Source organism: Taudactylus pleione, unplaced genomic scaffold (genome assembly GCF_031769625.1).
Source record: "Taudactylus pleione unplaced genomic scaffold, aTauple2 ptg000244l, whole genome shotgun sequence".
In the NCBI taxonomy this organism is placed as follows: domain Eukaryota; kingdom Metazoa; phylum Chordata; class Amphibia; order Anura; family Myobatrachidae; genus Taudactylus; species Taudactylus pleione.
Genome location: NW_028284646.1, coordinates 14,728,229 through 14,748,227, shown reverse-complemented (window position 1 = coordinate 14,748,227; position 19,999 = coordinate 14,728,229). Strand labels below are relative to the sequence as shown.

At 45.8% G+C, this 19,999-nt stretch overlaps 1 protein-coding gene and 1 non-coding gene across 2 annotated transcripts in view; both read right to left on the bottom strand.

The window, feature by feature from the left end:
- The window catches only part of RNPEPL1 (arginyl aminopeptidase like 1), a 60,332-nt gene extending 44,561 nt beyond the window's left edge, over positions 1-15,771 (bottom strand). Inside the window, exons 1-2 of the mRNA XM_088479732.1 lie at positions 13,980-15,771; positions 9,255-9,395 (exon numbers count right to left, since the gene is read on the bottom strand). Coding sequence (XP_088335858.1) covers positions 9,255-9,395; positions 13,980-15,143 — 1,305 coding nt within the window. The 5' untranslated portion in view covers positions 15,144-15,771. The remainder of the gene's footprint in view (positions 1-9,254; positions 9,396-13,979) is intronic.
- LOC148516711 (U8 small nucleolar RNA) lies at positions 1,855-1,990 on the bottom strand. The gene has a single exon (XR_015879401.1). It is a non-coding gene; the product is annotated as a U8 small nucleolar RNA (small nucleolar RNA).
- Positions 15,772-19,999: the final 4,228 nt, after the last annotated feature.

Sequence of the window (19,999 nt, the reverse complement as noted above, 5' to 3'; positions counted from 1 at the left end):
CTTGTTTATTGAATAGCGTCGAAGGTCGCCACCATTTCCCCTAGAAGGCGAGTACACAGATGTACTGATACTCTGCGATGTCGCAGTAGCAGATGCCCCCTGTGTTGAATGGAAGAAATGCGGGAGGAACACCTTTTGTTCCACTGTATCCAAGATAACGCCCAGAAATAGCAGGCGTTAAATTGGAGTTCGAGAGTATTTTTGGAATTTGAGAATCCATCCATGTTGTAGGAGCAGATTCTAAGTTAATTGAATATCCAAAAGCAAATGATCTACTGACGGAGCCTTGATCAGGAGATCGTCCAGGTATGGGACCATCATAGCCCCCTGAAGCTGAAGCAGTGTCATCATAACTGCCATTACCTTCTTGAACACACTTGGTGCCGACGAAGACCGAAAGGCAAGGGTCTAGGACTGCAAACCGAAGGAAAGTCTGATGAGGTGGCCAGATGGGGATGTGGAGGTAGACATCCTTTATGTCTAAAGACACAAGAAACTTGTCCTTCTGGTGAAATAACAGACTGGAAAGACTCCATTTGAATTGAAAATTCATAGATAAGTCGGAACAGTCACTACAACCTGAGACAATAGCAGTTTGTGCATTTCTTCCTTGTGAATAAATCGAGAAAGTGGTTGGAATCTGAAATCCAACTTTAGTCCCTGAATAATGATGTCCCTGACCCAAGCGTCCAGACAGGATTGGAACCCTTCTTCTTCGAATTTCAGAAGATGAGCTCCCACTATGGGGACCCCCAAGTAAGAGAGGAGAGCGTCACGTAGTGGGTTTAGCTGCGGTCTTGTCCCGTTGGGACATTGACGCAGGACCTCTACCACGACCTCTGGAACTCGTGAGAAAACTGGAGCCCCCCTGGAGCGACCTCTAAACTTTCCTGGGATGCGAAAGGACGGTCTTGCTTTCTGAGATTCACTTATCTCACTGCGTACCAAACAGAACTTCTTCTGTGTAAGGAAGAGCCTCTAATGCGGTTTTGGATTCCGCATCTGCTTGCCATTGTCTCAGCGAAAGGGCTCTTCTAGCTGAGATAGCTAGAGTCGAGGATCTAGCCGAAAGACTAGATATGTGTTTTTCCACTTCCCCAAGGAAAGATGCTGATTCAGCAATTTGATCTTTATACCCCGGCCTTAAGGCCCTTTGAAAGTTGCTTAGCCCAAGCTTTTAGAGCCTTTTTCCAACTTTCTGATATATGTGTCCTTATGGAAACTGCACCTGGTACAGGTAATACCCGTCTTATTAGAAAGACGGGACACAGAGGGATCCACTGCTGGAGGAGTTTAAACGTCAGTTATACACACGGCCTTATGTCTCCTCTTGATAACTGCCTATGCGGAGGGCACTATGCTTAGAGGACGGGCTTGGTCACATACTTTCCTGCTGTCTGTTGGAAAAAAATAAATAAATAAAAGTTTCCTCGATATATGTAACTTTTTATCAGGGTGTTTCCACGCTGATGATAGAATATCCAATTCCTCAGACGCTGGAAAAGTTGCCGTCTGTCTTTGTCCTTTTACTAAAGATAGACGGTCTTAGCAGCCACTTCTAAGATCTCCACATGTAGTACCTGGCGTACCACAGTGATTAATGCCTGCATATCTTACTTTGATTCATCCCATCTGACGGGATTTTGAATCAGTCTGTTATTAGGGAAATTAGAAGATGGGACTGCAGGTTACAATGGTCACCCAGGCAACTATAACCATGACAACCCCTTGCACAATAAGGGCGTGTTATGCATTTGGGACATCACCTTTGTGAACCCCTCTACCAACCCGGCTAATGAACGAGCCCAGTTGGTTTAGAGCCTCTTTTAAGGATCATCAGCACAGTTGTCAGGTATCAGAATGGCACACACACACTGGTTGTCGGTTAGGGCGGTGCTGGGGATCAGGGTAATCACATACTCAGTCTCCCCCATTCATCATGTCTGTTTCTCCATAAGGAGGAACAGGTAAGGATCAACCTCACTGCTGATCTCACCTCTCTGTGCTTGCGAGCTGCTTTAAGCTCTGTAGACAGGTTATATATAACTGATGTTAGTTGTATAGTTGCACTGGTGAAGTAGCAGACAGTCTGTAAAACACACTTATCACATAGCAGAGAAGTATTAAACTGCCTCTGAGTGAATATCTCTGTACAATCTTTGCAAGAGAATGCATTTTGTGCAGCCTTAGCATAACATGCTTAATCTATCACTGTCATATACACACACAACCAGGTGAAAGGACAGTGAGACAACACAGAGACAGTATAAAGAAATAGAGAAAGGGCATAGAGGGAGATATGCTATGACCTTATCAGTGCTGCTCTGAAGAACAGTGTTCTCTATTTGTGTAATAAATGCTGTTAAAACAGCTACATTAGCATGACTCCATTACAGAGCCGGGCTTCAGACAGCCTCATGCAGCAGTAGCTAAAATGGCCACCAGCCTTCTTCTGGAAGTTCTGGGGTTGCTGGGAGGCAGAAGCAGAATTACACATTAGGCTCCGCCCCCCACTATGGCGCCCGTTTTCAGCGCTAGCGGACCGCTTGCTGTTATGCCCGCCTAATGTCCTGGACTCACTAACCTTGTCTCTGCATTATGCTGCCGGCGGTGGGCTTTTGCTGTGGGAGCCCGCGATGTACACCGCATGCAGCGCGTCTTGGGACTCCCCAGAGACTGAGGTCTCTGTAGCAGGAGACCTCAGCGCACACCGCAAGCAGCTGCGGTGAGGTCTCCCCGGCAGCTCCAACGGCGCAGACAGGCAGGGGCAGTGAGCTGCCTGTCTGTGTCCTCAATTGCTGATTGAAGATATCATGAGAGAGAGAGAGCCCTAAGGAGAATAGGTCCAGCTCCCAGGGCACAAATTTTAGACTGATCTGTAGGGGGGTATAGAGGGGGAGGAGCTAGCTACCATTCAGTTTTTTTCTTAAAGGTGCCAGCTCTCGGCTATCCCACATCTATACCCCACTGTACTGAGACTCCAGTGTCCCCTAGTGGATGAAGGAGAAATAGAGTAGAAAACTAAAGTATGTATTCTTTGTTTGTAACTGGGGAGCCACCGCATCCAAATAACTGCCCCCAAGGGTATAAAAAGTAGCTACAACCATACAGGGTAGCCTCTATTAGACACCCAGGTGTAAAATGACACCTTCAGCATGATTCTAACTAAATTTTGCAACAAGGCTCCCCCAGGAATCATTGCTGATCAATGGAATCACTGCTGATGTCCATCTACAGCATTGAGCCAAGTATTATCATTAAAACCTTCTATTTTGCTTATTAATACTATAATATTGTACCACCCAGATGTATTAAAAATCACATCTAGACTTTAAGCCTCTTACCACCCTGCTTCGCCATAACAACATAAGATACCGTTGGGGTTACCCCTTCTGCATTCTAATATGGCACCAGAACCAGCTACATGTGGCTCGATCTCTCCTTGAAGCACAATCTCTTCTTCCAACACTGGGAATATCTGAAGAATTTGTCCCTACATCCTCCGCCCCTTTCCCCCAAAGGACTCGACAGACGACTCAACGCCCTCCTCAATTAGAATGGTCTACTGTTCCTGCGTCTTCCACTATGACCCCTGAAACGCTCTACTGGTTTACTGTTACACTGTTTTTATGGTTTCATGGTGGGGCCCCTCCACTTGTGAGGACACTCCCCCATTGTGAATACTTTATACTGTAGCCTCACTATCTATATTTGGAATTCATTTAGTCTAATTTTTATATATTTACAGAGGTTTGTGTAGTTATGTTTTGGTGAGGCTATGGTGTTATAATGATTATAATGTATGTGTATACATGTGCATACCTTAACTGTTCGCTTATTACGGCCTTATGGAGACTCTGTTGAACTGTTTGTGTGTATCAGTCCATACATGTGCTAATCCCAGTTAGGTCTTGTTTGGGATGATTTATCCCTCGATTCATTGCCATTCCTTGTTTATTATTTTTCCATGTTTCTATTGTACTTCCCTTTCTTATTTTATATGTTCCCCTCCTTATATTATTTTCCCTTTTTGCATAACTTTGGCTCACCTATATATTCTCCTACTTCTTGTGGTTTCCTCTTTTTTTTTTTTTTTCTCTTTATGCTCCACCTGTACGATATTACACTTTTTTCTTATTATATTCTTACTATATTTAGGGCTTGCGGGAGGGCCCTATTTTTTCTCTATGACATCACTATGGATATGCGGCCCACTTTTGCCACGCCCCTACAGGGTTTTGTACCCATTTCCTGACCTATGTGCTTTCTTAGAGCATAGTTCCCCTCCCCCCTGTCAGCACCCATGGCCTTGGACTCTTGGGCCATTTGGCCGACCTACCTCCCTTTTCCCTCACCAGTTTGCCTTCCTTCTCAAACAGGACAATCCTCTCCTTTCTATATGCCTGATGACGTGCCATTTTTCCTTACTTTTCCATTCTCAATTGTTTTCTTCTCTAGCCTTCCTCTCGACCATCGCTCATGGGTCTTAAGGTACTCTCCTTCATCGTGAAGGGCCTCAACAGCCCTCAAAAACGTAGCAAACTCTTTACCACTCTTAATTTGTACAAAGGAGACTTCGTATTTCTCCAAGAAACCCACTTTTTGCGAAATCTCCATCCAGAACTTTGGTCTAAAACCTATCCCACCACTTATCACGCTTGCGACTCTAGGCAAAAAAAACGAGGTGTTGCTATACTCTCTGCCCGCCACCTCACTTTTGATATGATCGACTCCTATGAAGATAAATAGGGCCGCTTCCTTATTCTTGTGGGTAATCTTAACAATACTCTTTGTACCATTGTCAATATATATGCCCCTAACCAAGCCCAGCCTACTTTTTTCACTAGACTAGATACCCTTCTCTCTCATAAACGGCAGGGTTCCCTCATTGTATCTGGTGATTTTAATGCAGTTCTGAACCCCTCACTAGATAGATCTACCTTGGGGGCCACTGACTCTAACAGGGCGGATCTCCGCAACTCCAAGGCACTGCTTGATCTCATGAAGTCCCAGCTTCTCTACGATTCCTGGTGGGTTCGAGAGCCCCTTACTCGGGAGGTCAAACTCGTATTCCCGTATTGACATGATCCTGCTCAGCCACGACCTAGCCCTACGACTTGTGGATGTTCGTGTCCATCCTTTGATATGGTCTGATCGCGCTCCAAACTCAGCTGACCTCTCCTGTATCACTGAACACCCTCGTCCAAAGACATGGCGTTAAAATGATACTATTCTTCATTCTCGCGATACAATCACCCGTCTCAAAACCCTTCTTACGGATTATTTTCAATTAAATGCTCTCCCAGGCACTTCTCCCTCCACACTCTGGTTGGCCCATAAAGCTGTTCTACGGGGACACCTGATTAGTATAGCCTTCAAAACTAAAAAAGATTTTTTAACTCGTACTAACTCCCTCTCCATCCGCCTCCAGCAACTGGTGTCACAGCATAAACATTTTTCTAGTCCTTCACTTCAACAAGAACTTCTCACTGTTCGACATTCTCTTGCTCTCCTTTTTCCCCAACACAAGGCTAAACGTCTAAAATGGTTACACCAAACCTTTTATGAAAAGGGAGATAAGGCTGATAAGATTTTGGCATCTAGGTTCTGTGCGACTCGAACCCATAGAAACATCCTCATGATTAAAAACTCTCAGAATCCACCTTCTTCACGACCCGGCAGCTATTCGTTATGAATTTCAGAGCTTCTACAGTAACTTGTACAACCTGAAGTCTGCATCATCCCCTACTTCTGTCCCACCCACTGAGACGGCAATTCAGGAATTTCTTTCCGCTGCCAATCTTCCTCAGTTGTCCCATGAGGCTATCAGGGATTTGAGTGAGGAGATCTCGGAGGAAGAAATCATAAACTCCATTAAACAGCAGAAATCCGGCAAGTCCCCTGGACCTGACGGCTTTACAGCTGCATACTATAAAAAAAATGTATGGAACATCTGGTTCCCCACCTGCACTCCCTTTTTAATGATGTTCTACAGGGGGGCTCCTTTCCTACAGATATGCTAGAAGCCAGAATCGTTGTGGTGCCTAAGGAGGGTAAGGATCCACACAATTGTGCTAGTTATAGACCTATCTCCCTCCTCAACCTAGATGTTAAAATATATGCCAAAATTTTAGCCAATAGACTTAACCAGATCCTTCCCTCCTTAGTCCATTATGATGAGGTCGGCTTTGTCCCGGGGCGTCAAGCTCGGGATAATACCCGTAGGACCATAGATTTAATTCAAACCATAAATTCTAGGAGGTCCCCGGATGTTATCCTCTCTCTCGATAGGATCTCCTGGACCTTTATGTCCCAAACCCTACGATCATTCGGGATATCTGGAGACTTCCTGACTGGTGTCATGGCCCTCTATTCCACTCCCTCTGCTACTGTTTCCACCAATGGTGTCCCTTCCAACCGTTTCCTTATCTCAAATGGCACCAGGCAGGGGTGACCTCTGTCCCCTTTGATCTTCGCCCTAGTGATAGAACCTCTGGCCTCCCTCGTCCAACTAAACCCTAGCATTCATGGAGTGCAGGTTGGGAATTTATCTTTCAAAATCGCCTTTTTTGCCACCAACATTTTACTTACCCTTAATCAACCCCGGATATCTCTACCCAAACTTTACAATTTATTAGACCGCTATGGTGTGCTTTCCAGATATAAAATACATTTTTCTAAATCTGAGGCCATGCTCCTCCATATTCCAAGATGCTGAGGCCCTTAAATCCTCCTACAGCTTTAAATGGCAACGTAGGAAAATCAAATACCTTGGGATCTTCTTGACATCCTGTTATGATCTTTTATAGTCAGGAAAATTTTCCCCAGCTTTTTACGAAACTACAAGCGGATCTAATTTCCTGGAAACAGCTAATACTCTCGTGGCTGGGCAGGATCATCACAGTCAAAATGAACATTCTCCCTACATGGCTCTGCCTTTTCCAGACCCTCCCAGTGGCAGTTCCCTTACCCTACTTCAAAACCTTCAGAAATGTATCAACCATTTTGTTAGGAATGATAAACACCCTCGGCTATCTTTAAAAAAAACTTATTTCCAAAGGAGGTAGAGGTCTCCCGGATTTTAAGCTCTACTAACTGGCTTCACACTTTTCCCAAATTATTTCCTCCTACTTCCCCTACGGAACATCCTCCTGGCTTGATTTTGAGTCCAGCTATATCAATTCCCCAGACCTGTCTTCCCTATGGGGCCTACAAAAGAAACACCGTCGTCCTCCCTCTAACCTTCCTCCAACACTTAAATCCTTTTACACATAAATTTGCTATTACCACTCCTATATCTCCTCTTACCCCCATATGGTGTAACCCCAATTTCCCCCCAGGTTTGCATACGACCCGTACGAAGTGGTGGATAACAGTGTCCCTTAAATTTCCTGATGATTTTAGCTCACAAGGGCTCTGGCTTTCCCTCTCAGACCTACAATTGCAATGTCCAACCCAATCCCTAAATCCCTTTGAATATTTCCAAATACGACACTTTTTAGGCTCCTTAACACAGACCCCACTTCTCCGCAACCTCACTCCTTTTGAACGACTCTGTAAATATTGCCCCATGTCTAAAGGGATGCTCTCTCAAATATACGGTATTCTCATCGATGCTACTCTTCCTACTAATAATCCTCATGAATCCTCCTGGGAGATAGATCTTGGTCCTCCACCTGACGAAGAGGCTTGGGACGACATGAGACTCGCAATTGCTAAAACCTCTACCTCTACCAGTCTTAAAGAAACCTCTTACAAATTATATTACCATTGGTACTATACTCCAGTACGTCTCTCCCATATGTTCCCTTCTGCTTCACCCCTCTGTTGGAGAAACTGTGGCCTCCGATGTACTCTCGCCCATATCTGGTGGACCTGCCCGGCTCTTGCACCTTTCTGGACCTCGGTTCATGCTCTCCTGAACACTCTTTGGAAACCCGATTCCAAAGGACCCATGGACCTTCCTTTTAAGTTAACCCCCTCCTGATCTTAGCAACCGCTCCGTTAAATTGCTGTCCCATATTTTAGTTGCTGCTAGAAGTTTGATTGCCCGTAACTGGAAAAACCCCCTTCCACCAACCCCCTCTGCCCTAAAATCACAAATCCGGCATATAGCGGAAATGGAAAATATTACCTGCTATCTTCATGATAGAGGCCATATGTTCTCTCAGGTTTGGGCACCGTGGCTCTCATACAATAGCACTTCGCCACCTCTGCCCCCCACGCTCACTACCCATATGTGATCCATGCACGTTGGCTGAGTCTGCTCCCCCCAAACCAATTCCTCTTTGACAAACCCCCCTAATTAACTGGATACTTTTCTCTGCTGTTCTCCAATTGGCACGTTTGTCTTCCTGATAATGCTTCTTGTCTAACATCTGGTATTCTTTATGGTATTTTCCTTCCCTTGGTAGTCCTGTCCCCCCCTCCCCACATATACTTATTGCTAATTATTTTATTTAAAAAAAAGGGCTCATTTGTTATGTTTATTATACTTGTGTTTTTCCCATATTTTGTATTTTTTCTGTGAGCTTTCTAAATAAAGAATTAAAAAAAAAAAACACATTTAAAGATAGGTGCTCCAATAGGATCCTGACTCTTATGTATCAGCAATCAATTTGCCAATTTAATTACGTGGTATTTTCACTGATCTTCCATTGGGAAGAATTCATCTGTCTCAAATACAGCATTCAAAATAGGATATTTTTCCCAAAAGAGCTGACAATTACAGGAAATTCAAATATCCAGGAGATTTGAAACAACAAAATGTGATTCTTTCCAAAACAGACAGTGAAAAATTGGGTGTAGGAAATGTACAAAAGGCACTGGGAGTGCTGAAGGTGTGTAGGACTAGGTGAGATTGACCCTGCTGTCTTCTGCCGTGTGCATGCTATACTACCAATCTATCATCAAAGCACTTACTGTAAAGTGGCGCACACTGCAAAATGCATATAGCAGCCCCATTTTGGATTGTAATCCATATTTTGTAAATAATGGAGGAACCATAAAAAGGTTTTCAAGCTTAAATGTATTGATCAAAATACGATCTTATATCTCATACCTTAATTTTGTAAGATATAAGTAGATTTGCATAGGTGCTGACAACAACTATGTTTTTGTTACATATAGTACAGTAAAGGCAATAGGAAATGTCAAAGATAAAAAAAAAGTTGGTAAAATCCAATACTTTCCCATTTTAAAAAAAAATTAAAATGTAAAAAAAAACAACGGATGTCCAGACCAGCTTCACTTACTTTGACAGAGGCAGAGTAAGTACACTTTACAGCTGGTGTATCAAAACAGGGGAAGAAGGAGCGGTTGCAAACAGAGTGCCCTTGAGTGAAGACAAACAAATCAGAGCTTCCATATGAAAGTTCGGGATCCAGCCACCATATCTGAAAAAAAAAAAAAAAAAAAAGTTTGTTCGATTAAATGTTCTGCTTGTCAACAGGAGGACGTGCTGGATGCGAGGGTTACATATTAGTAAATCAGGACCACCACATAGATCAACTGCTTTCTGAGTCCTTTAGGAGAAAAGCGCTATATAAATAAATTATTAATCTAAAGAAAAAAGCAATTTGTTATACTGCCAATGTTGAAGGCTTATTCACACCAGCACTATTTTTTTTTTTTAACAAATCCTGTGGACCGGCTTCCATCTTAGGTTTTATTGTTCAGATGCTCTCATTTAAATTTTCTTTTAACAGTACTGTTGACAATATAGACATTACAGTATTATACATTCATTATGGAGGATTTGAGGCCAACGCAACATAAACAAGTAGGTGTTTTTGGTATAATCACTAAAAGGTTGTTTATTCTTTTTTCACTTATGAACACTGGAGGATATTTGGTCTGTACAGGCTACAAACAATAGAATGTTCAGTCCTTCTGCACATACAATATAGCTGTGAACAGCTTTTACAGATATATCGCATTGGCCATGCTGCATGGCATATGTTATCTATACTGTACAGATATATCGTTCACATCTTATAGTGTGTACACATGACCTAATGACCGCCCGTCATGTTGGCCGAAAGAACCATTCCAAACGACATGAAAATTGGGCGGGCACTTTGAAACGGGTTGTTCTGTCCAGACAGATATTGCGGCTGATTGGCGAGTATATACGATTACCAAAATTGGCCGGTCGGTGGGTCTGTTGTCCAAGTGTGTACCCCACATTAGACAGCTTTGATGACAACATAATCCACCTAATTGTAAATAACAATGTTCCTTTAGGTGATAGGTGTTGGGACCCCAAAATGTATATCAGCCTGTTTTTTTTTTTTGAGTCCTCTTTTTAGTAAGTATGCAAAACAAAAATTTTGGAATATACATTTTTAAAGTCCTATAACAACAACTCCCCTCTCCCCCCCAAAAAAGAAATGTGGTGCACTAATAAATAGAGGCTAGCCTGTGTCAATACTTGCAGCTGACAAGTGAGGGATTCCGTCTATACCCTCCAAAAATAACAATATAAAAAGATATAGAGATCTGCGCCGGTAAGCTGTTTTAAACATATCAATTTATTCAAACGATACAATCAATAAAATAGACTGAACTACAGTTTATTTACAAACACATTGTACATATATTGTATCAAATTGTAAAAAATAGAAACACTGTATACATAAAAGTAGATAGAAAACACAACAGTGTCACAAAAATAAATAATGACTGAATTGCTGAAAAACCTGAAAGAAGCCACAGCGTCCTATAAGAATAAAGTATACCTGTTATGAATAACCAGAGTCTTAATCAATGTATATTGTCAATAACACAGTTTCTCTGGACTGCAGGCAGACCTTTTGATAAAACGCCTGGGAGAGGGAAGAAAAGTGTCAAGGAGAGACATAGATTAAGTCAGGGCTCGACAAATCCCGGGGGCCAGGTCGCCATGGCCTTCAGATTTTGCTGCCTGGCTACTAGATTTTGCAGTGAGGGAGGAAGCAGATCCACATCAGCTCTGGTGGAGATTCGTGCCTATAGTATTGTGGTGTTCATATCATGCACAGGAGTGCATGGGCTGAGTGTCGCCTGCAGTGACGGCTGTGCCTCTGTCCGTCCCGGCCTCCACTGACTCCTCTCCATCCTGGCCTGCTCTGATCCCTGCTGTCTGTCCCAGTCTACGCTGATTCTCCTGTACGTTCCGGCTGTCTACTGTCTCCTATCTCCGGCTGCATATAGCTCTACGGTAGTAGGGTCTATGGTGTGACCACGAGGGGAGGGGGGTTTTGTTGTACTTTCTGGCACCATTGTTTTATATGAAATGTGGTCTGTTATTACTGGAAGGTGCGGGGTGGAGCAGGGGAATTGTGCAGAGCAGTGAGGGGGCCTCCATGTTACTGTATCCATTTAACTGTGACCATTTTGTGGATTAGTATAGTGTGTATAACAGTTGCATAACACACAGAGCTGTGCTCCTCACTCCTGTAATTTTTTTTTTTTTTTTTGGGGGGGGGGGTCGGTAGTCTGGCTCCTGCACTTTCATCCTGGCTCCTAGATTTTAGAAAAATTTGTCAATCCCTGGATTAAGTGCTGCAATATCATTATTGCTCTACCTGAGAAGTTGTGGACATAGTGTTAAGCAGCATTAATTTTCGCATGGAAAACAGTCAGTGCTGTACCCGGAGGTTAGTGGTGATCCTGTCGGGTTCCACTGGGAGGCACACACCGCAGCCAACATCTTACTGCTCTAATGAGCGGCTAAAGGAGTGCTGCCCTTACCTACACATACAGAATTTTAAAAAGGAGCCAAAATACAGCAGACAAACTTTTGTTTTCCAATTGGACTAAGTGGTATAAATACCCTGCAAGGTTTTCTCAAAATTGGTGGCACAGTACCATATATGAACAGTGCTTCTATTAATACAACGGTTCCTTTTGAAATATCCATCAGGAGGATTTCTAATATAGTGTCTGCAAGTCAGGGAACCTGTGTGTTGAGAATAGACATTGATTAAGAGTCTGGTTATTCACAACAGGTATCCTTTATTCTCATAGGATCCTGCGGCTTCTTTCAGATTTAAAAAAAAAAATTCAGCAGCTTTTTATTTTTGTGAGACCGTTGCATTTTCTATCCACTTATGTATAGTGCTTCTATTTTTTAACATTTGATACAATATACAATGTACAATGTGTTATTAATGAACTGCATTTCAGTCTATTTTATTAATTGTATCGTTTGAATATACTGATAATTTTATTTATATAGTGCTTTTTTTTTTGTTTTTATAGGACTCAGAGTTGCTTTACAGACATCAGAAAACATGGTACATTGTACAAGAATTTGGTATTGCAGAAAAAAGAAAACCACAGAGATAATTAAAAACAACCAAAACCTAGAGAGCACAATAAGCATATTGCGGGGTTGGTGCAGACATTTTGGGAAATACCTTTCACAGGTTATATATCCCACCCACGAAAGGTACCAGATATGTTTAAAACAGCTTTTGGGATTAGTGTGTGTTAATATCAGTGCAGACATCTATCTAGTTTTTAGAATACAGGTTGAGTCTCCCATATCCAAGATGCGACATGGGGTATTTTGGATATCGGAATATTCTGCATTTTGGAATATTTGCATGTCATTTTCTATAATTTTGTGGCTCAAACAAAGTTTGTGTACATACATGAAATTCATTTATGTTTTATATACACCTTATACACAAAGCCTGCAGGTAATTTTATACAATATTTTTATACTTTTGTGCCTTAAACAAAGTTTATGTACATAGAACCATCAGAGAGCAAAGGTTTCACTATCTCGGTCATGCTAAAAAAAAATAATCAGTATTTCAGAATATTTGGATATGGGAGACTCAACCTGTAATAACCAGTGACAAATAGGAATTTATCTAAAAGAAAGGTCAGCACCACTGCCTTAAGAGCAGAAATTCTAAACCTATTTGCAACACGGCTGACAGCATAAAGACACAAAGCATTTAACCCCTTCACTGCCAAGGATGAGTGAGAACTACCGGGATCCAGAGAAGGATGAAAACTTACCTGAAAGTTCTCCCTGCTGTCACTTGTACATGGGAGGGTTCGGTGCTTGATGATGTCATCATGCCAAGGCCATGTTGATATCATTAATCACCGCCCCTTATAGGCAAATCACTACAGACATTTTTGAAAGCCTAGAAACAGGGAAGAGAACATTAAGTGCTCCTTTTCCCCCATTCTGACACCCACAGGCACAGGGTTACAATATTTGAAAGGGGTGTTTTCTCTTTCAAACAACTTGACCCATGAAAAGTTATTCTCTGGTGATCACACATGATTACCAAAGAATATTTTCTCAAAGGTCAACAGAACACCCTTGCACTTGAATAAATCATTAGGAAATTCAGGGACGGGGACACCCACACTGGCTTATTTGTGAAAGGAGAGTCCTGTCTTTCAAACTATGTGGATCTTTAGTGGATATTGCCTGGTGATCACCTGTGAACAAACAAGCTTTAAATGTAATTTTATCTCCAACCAGCAATGTTTACATCCTGTGCACAATAACTGCAGCGAAAGCAGAACCAGGTTGATTGAATCTTAAATATGCTTGCAAAATTCATTTAAATTTGTAATTTTTTTTTTTTAATTACTTAAAATTATTTACAAATGGGATGGGGAACTGGTCAATAGACCCAATCTCTTGTGGATTGTGATTGGTCCTACGATTATAACGTTCTGCTCACCCCAGTCCTGGCTCTGGGTGTAAGAAAAACTATGGAGCCCTGGCTAAAACCGCTGTGCTGGGGTAACAGCTAGGGAAAGTTAAACTATTTAAAGTTGGTAGTGCAACTTTAAAGTCTCGAGATATGATCTACCTTTATTTGGAACTCCTTGCTGTGCATAAATACCAATTCTGTAGAGCCACAGCTCCAAAGTTGAATTAGCCCACATTGACACAAGATAAATATAAGAAATGCAAATGTGGCTCTATAAAGTATTTTTTATTTTTATTACTTAAGACTTACCGCAGGACCCTCTCCCGTGACATAGTGTACAATGACCTGGAACGTCTCATTGGTTTGTAAAGTTTCAGGCACAGTGATGGTAAGTGCAGAGCCATAATCTGTAAACTCTTCGACCCTAAAATCCAATGGAAAGCAGCAGGAGGAGTGAGTGGGCACAGATTCACTGGCACTATGGATCCCACATGGCTGGTTGAAAGTGCAAGGCAGTGCCTCCAAAAAAGGAAAGTCCATAGATGAAAAGTGAGGAGGGGTAACTGTTGTAGAAAAACTGTTATCAGGGGTAGGGGATACTACAGAGTCTGGTGACAAGGTGTAGCATGAGGAAGATGAGCAGGAAGACAGATCAGCTGTGGGGGAATGAGGGACTGTTAAAGTAGCCATAGATGCAAGGCATGAAGGTTTAAGAAAAGCAGCAGGAGTCCGATGGCCATTTATAAAGGGACAACCTGAACCAGCAGGGGAAGCAGCAGCATTGTTTGGGGAACAAGAAAAGTCAACAACACCAGGTAAGGAACATGATGAGAAATTGGGATTTGTTGTACGTAAAACAGAGAGGTCAAGGGGCTCTGGAGTGACTACAGGTGAGCATTCTGATGCTCCATCTCTCAGTGTGGGAGACTCAGTAGTCACATACCATAAGGGCTCAGTGGTTTGAGTGCTGGGAGGTGATTCAGGATGTTCCAAGTTAGCTTTACACACTGGATCACCAGGTACCACCTGGCATATACCTGCAGGGTCATCAGAAGTCCAGGAGTGGTCACCTTGAGGGCAGCTCTGGTGAGCACAAGTGCAGGTGTGGTCACAGGGGGGGCAGGGCTGGCTAGAAGAGGAGAAAGCTTTGTCACTGGGATTCCTGCTTTGCCGACCTGCCCTCCTACATCGCACAGAACTAACTCTGACAACCGGGTGAGTGTCCAAGACCAAAGCCGGCCCTCCAGGTAACAGACAGCTGAGTTCAAGCACCAAGCAACCAGACAGCTCCCTGGTCTCCGGCCGCAGCTCCAGCCCCAGGTGGAAGTGGTGCAGCCGGTAGAGCTGGAAGCTGGAGGCTGAGGCGGGGTCTGGTGGCCCCGGGAGGAAGCGCTGTGGAGAGTCAAGGACAGGCCCCGGGTGCAGAGGCCGGCGGCAACAGCAGAGAGCCGGACACGGCGCGGCCGAGGACATAGCGAGGCCGCAGCTACCGAACCCCCTATAGACGGAAATACGTACAATAGCCGCTGAAACTATGTAAAATCCATTGGAGCCCCGAGAGGCCTAGACCGGGAGAAGCCGCAGCTGAGACCGGCCGGCCCGGGACAGGAAGTGACAGAGCTGGTAGGAGGCGAGGCTTGGCCCGGGACAGCCCACCCGGCATCCAGCAGCTGAGTGAGGACTCAGGATTCGGGTAATAACGTTATTACTAGCCGGGAGTAGGCACCAGTGCTGGGTACGATATTATTATTGTCACTGCTAGTGTCGGTGACAGCGCGCACACCGGGAGCACCGCCGGTGACGTAGCAGCGCCACCATGTAACCAATGTCACGGCCGCCGGGTGACGCTCCCTCCGTTATGCGACCGGCGCTGCCTTACACACCGGCAGTCAGAATGAGAGCGGAAGCCGCGGTAACTTGCTGTACGTATTAATCCCCGGGGCACAGCACAACACACACATCCATGGCGAGGCAGCAGGAAGGCTCATCACAGCGTCTCCAACTTAGTAAAAGGTTTACAGCAGAGCACCCAGGTGATAACCTATAAGGGGGAGAGGCCGACTATCCGGGTGACCCGCTTTTACCATGCGCTATGCAATCATTTAGACCAAGCATGTGTTTTGGATTAAATCACAGCACATTTAAAAAACACACGTCAGAGATCACGGGTTCCGGACTGTAGATAGTAATTAGACAATGTCTAGATAGACCCCAGATGTTAGACAGTCAATAGGTCGACATGGTCAAAAGGTAGACACAATATTTTTTTTAGGGCTTGGTTTAGGCACATACCCCCACGGTTAGGGTTAGGCACCAGGAGGGAGGGTTAGGCACTTACCGGATTGTTAGGATTAGACACTAGAAGGGACGGTTAGGGTCAGGCACCTACCCCGCCAGTTAGGGTTAGGCACCAGGAGGGAGGGTTAGAGTTAGGGTGAAGATTAGGGCTAAAAAAAACAAACAAAAATAACGTGTCAACTAAATTTTTACATGTCGAATTTAGCATGTCGACCTTTTGTACCTGTTTGACCTATTAACTGTGTAACATCTGGGGTCTATCTAATTACTGTCTATGGGGTCTTTTTACTAAGGAGTGATAGGAGACAGAGTGAAAAGTGATAAGGTGCCAGCAGTGGCGTAAGTAGGGTATTTGGAGCCCAGGGCAAATTTGAAAAGGGAGCCCAGGGCAAATTTGAAAAGGGAGCGCCCCCCCCCCCCCCCCCATGTGCGCGCACGTGGCAAAAAATGGGCGTGGTCACTTAAAAATGGGGCGTGTCAACATGACACACCCCTTTATTTTTGAACTGAACATTCCTATCCATATGCACCTTAACCCCAGTAGTACCCCCAGTATGCAGTTGTGGTCCCTCTCATGCAGGCCCATAGTAGTGCCCCTTATACAGTATCCCCAGTAGTGGTCCCTCTTATACAGCCCCCAATTAGTTCCCCTTACTCAGTACCCCCAGTAGTGGCCCCCCCCCAAATGCAGTGCCCCACGTAGTGTTCCCCCTTATGCAGTGTCCCCAGTAGCAGTCCCCCCAATGCAGTGCGCCCAGTAGCGGTATCCCCTTATGCAGTGCCCTTTTATATAGTGCCCCCAGCAGTAGTCCCCCCCCATGCAGTTTTCCCAGTAGTGGTCCCCTTATGCAGGCACCCTGTAGTGATCCCCCCTATCTAGTGCCCCCTGTAGTGGTCCCTGCAGTGCCCCTAGCAGTAAGCCCCTTATATAGTGCCCCCAGCAGTAGTGTCCCCCCCTCCCATGCAGTGCCCCCAGTAGTGGTCCCCCTGATGCAGGCTCCCAGTAGTGACCCCCCCCCCTATCCAGTGGTTCCTGTAGTGGCCCTTCCTATTATTGCCCCCATTAGTGGACCCCGAGTGCAGTGCCTCTAGTAATACTAGGCCCCTTTTAGAATGCCCCCAGTGGTAGTCCCCCCCCCCCAAGTAGTAGACCCCAGTAGAGTAGCCCCCCCCCAGTAGAGGTCCTCCCAATGGCACCCCCAGTAGATGTCCCCCCCCAGTAGTAGCCAACCCCTCCCCCGTTGTGCAGATAGGTAAGGTTTAAAAATAAATAAATATATATAAAAATATACTTACTTGATTCCACGCTGCTCCTGCTCCTGTCTGCGATGCCGCTCCTGCCCTCCAGTCCGCCCGGGCTGGCGCGCTCAGCATTATGGGACTGACGTCATGATGTCATGACGTCAGTCCCATTACCCACTGCAGGAGCCGGACGGAAGTCCGGCTCTTGCAGTGGGTGCTGCAGCAGTCAATGAGAGTCTATCTGACTCTCATTGGCTGCTGTTTAACACACGCATCGCCGCCAGCGCTGGCGGCGATGCGTGTGTTATGCACAGCCTGAGCCCGCCTCCTGGCGCTATTGGGCAAGCGCTCAGGGGGAGGGAACGGGCTCAGGCGTGCAGCACAGGACCGGCGCTGGAAGCCTAGCGCCGGTCCTGTGCAAATGTGTAGCGCTGACCGCACTCATTGCGGTCGGCGCTACACTGGCTATCTAGGGTGGGCAGGCCGGTACCGTGGTCCAACGGCGCCCAGGGCACGAACCCTGCTCGCCCTGCCCTAGTTACGCCACTGGGTGCCAGCCAATCAGCTCCCAACTGTAATTTTTCAAACACAGCCTGTGAGATGACAGTTAGGAGCTGATTGGCTGGCACTTTATCACTTTCTTATCACTTTTCACTCAGTCTCCTAACACTGCTTAGTAAATAGACCTCTCTCTCTTATACCACACCCAGAGATCACTGAGAATGGAGAGTTGATGAGCAAGACTTTCGCACCATTTTTTAAAGTTGCACGGGGGGCGCGTCCGGCCCAACCTTGTAGGCCGCGATAAGCCGCACCCCCTTTCCACCACATGGGGGGTCGTGTTCAGCCCAACCTTGTAAGCCGCACCCCCTTGTTTCTGTTAGCACAGGGGTGTGTGCTCGGCCCCACCTTGGAGGCCGCAGCAAGCCGCACCCCCTTTCTCAACCTAGGGACCAGCTACCATGCGCATAACCACTTTTCTCCTTCATCCACTAGGGGACACTGGAGTTCAAGACAGTGGGGTATAGACGGTGGTAGAGCAGAGCCTGGCACATTAAATAATTCTGAAGTGTGACTGGCTCCTCCCCCTCTATGCCCCATCAGCCCCAGTTTTTAGAATGTGCCCGAGAGAGCCGGTCACATAGGGCTGAGCTCCAGCCCATACTTAGTATTTTTTCTTTTATTTCAACTTTATTTTAATTTCTAGCTTTCACAAAGCATTGAGGACAGGCTGACAGAGTACTGCGTCTGTCAGCCTGCTACATGGAGGCATCAGGAGACCCGCCTCCACTAAAAAGAGTGTGTGTCGGAGTCCCAGGCACCCTGGCAGTAGCTCAGGGAGGACACGCCACAGCTTAATATAGAGGCTGTGTCCGTGCTTCCGAATGCCTAGCCGCAGCCCTGATGCCAGCAGTGGTAAGTATAGCTCTGTTCCCCTTATGGGGAACGGAATTTAATCTGCGGCCCCTCTGCCCCCTCCCAGGCTCAGGTGGTATATACTGTAGTATAACCCCTCCTGGAATCCTGTTATAACGCCGCTAGCGTTGTTACAAGGGGTGGAGGTACCGCGCATAGAGCGCGGATACATGTACAGGGAGACTGTTCAGACAGTCTGTAATGTTGCTGCCTAGCAGCATGCCTGATCCCTGCACGATGAGCGCTGTCTTACTTTATAGAGCCTGACAGCGCTCTGTTTGCTGCTCTCACGAGAGCTGAATCCTCCCTCTGCTATATCCCCACGAGGAGGGAGCCTGCCGCGCCCCGCTACTCCCATAAGGGAGTCTACATTGCGCAGCAGCGCGGCTGTTCCCTGCCGCGCTGGCGCTTGAAGAAGCACTGGGCTTCTGCAGGGGGAGGAGCACAGCCGCCGGAGAGCGATGCTGTTATTCACAGCGCTCTCGGCTGCTGGTTGCGGCGCCGGAGATTGCACCGGCGCTGGCTACAATTGGCCGCATGGCGGGGCTTAGGGAGCTGCTCAGCGCGGCTGTTCCCTGCCGCTTGGTGCTTGTAGAAGCGCTGGCTTCTGCACACAGCCGCCGGAGAGTGAGGCTGTTATTCACAGCGCTCTCGGCTGCTGGTTGCGGCGCCGGTGCTTGTATGAAGATGCACCGGCGCTGGCTATTACGTTCCCGCTCCCCCACTCGCATTATGCTATACCAGCCATTGTTTGCACCCCGCCTGCTTATTGATAAGGGGCGGAGTCTAGTCCATGCTGGCGTGCACAGATGCCGCCATTACCTCCAGCGAGTATTCTAAAACAGCATATGCACCTGCCTTAAAAGGAGCCGGGGCTTATTGCCTGCATCTCCTGCATCCTCACTCTGGAGTTCTGTGGGGGGTGCAACCCTTAACAGGGTTGTGGGTTTTATTCCCAGTACGTCCCTAACTGTTTGGAGTTTGTATGTTCTCCCTGTGCTTGCATATGGCCTCTTCCGTTTTTTTCTTTACTTAAACCTACAGCACCTGGTCTTATTAGGTTTAACGGCACAACTGTGGAGTTTGTAATTTAACCTGCAGTCTTTATATAGATTCTGACTCTGCCTCATCTCTGTTATATTGCACGTTGGTAGTTCCCCTACGGAACTGGGTAGTGTACTGGTTTAATATTATATTAAAAAAAAAAAAAAAAAAAAAAATGAAGCACAGGGAGGAACATGCCACAGGCTAATATAGAGGTTGTGTCCACGCCACTTTGCCCACCACATATCTATCAGCGCCTACGGCCACACGCCCGATCTCGTCTGATCTTGGACGCTAAGCAGCGCCAGGCCTGGTTAGTACTTGGATGG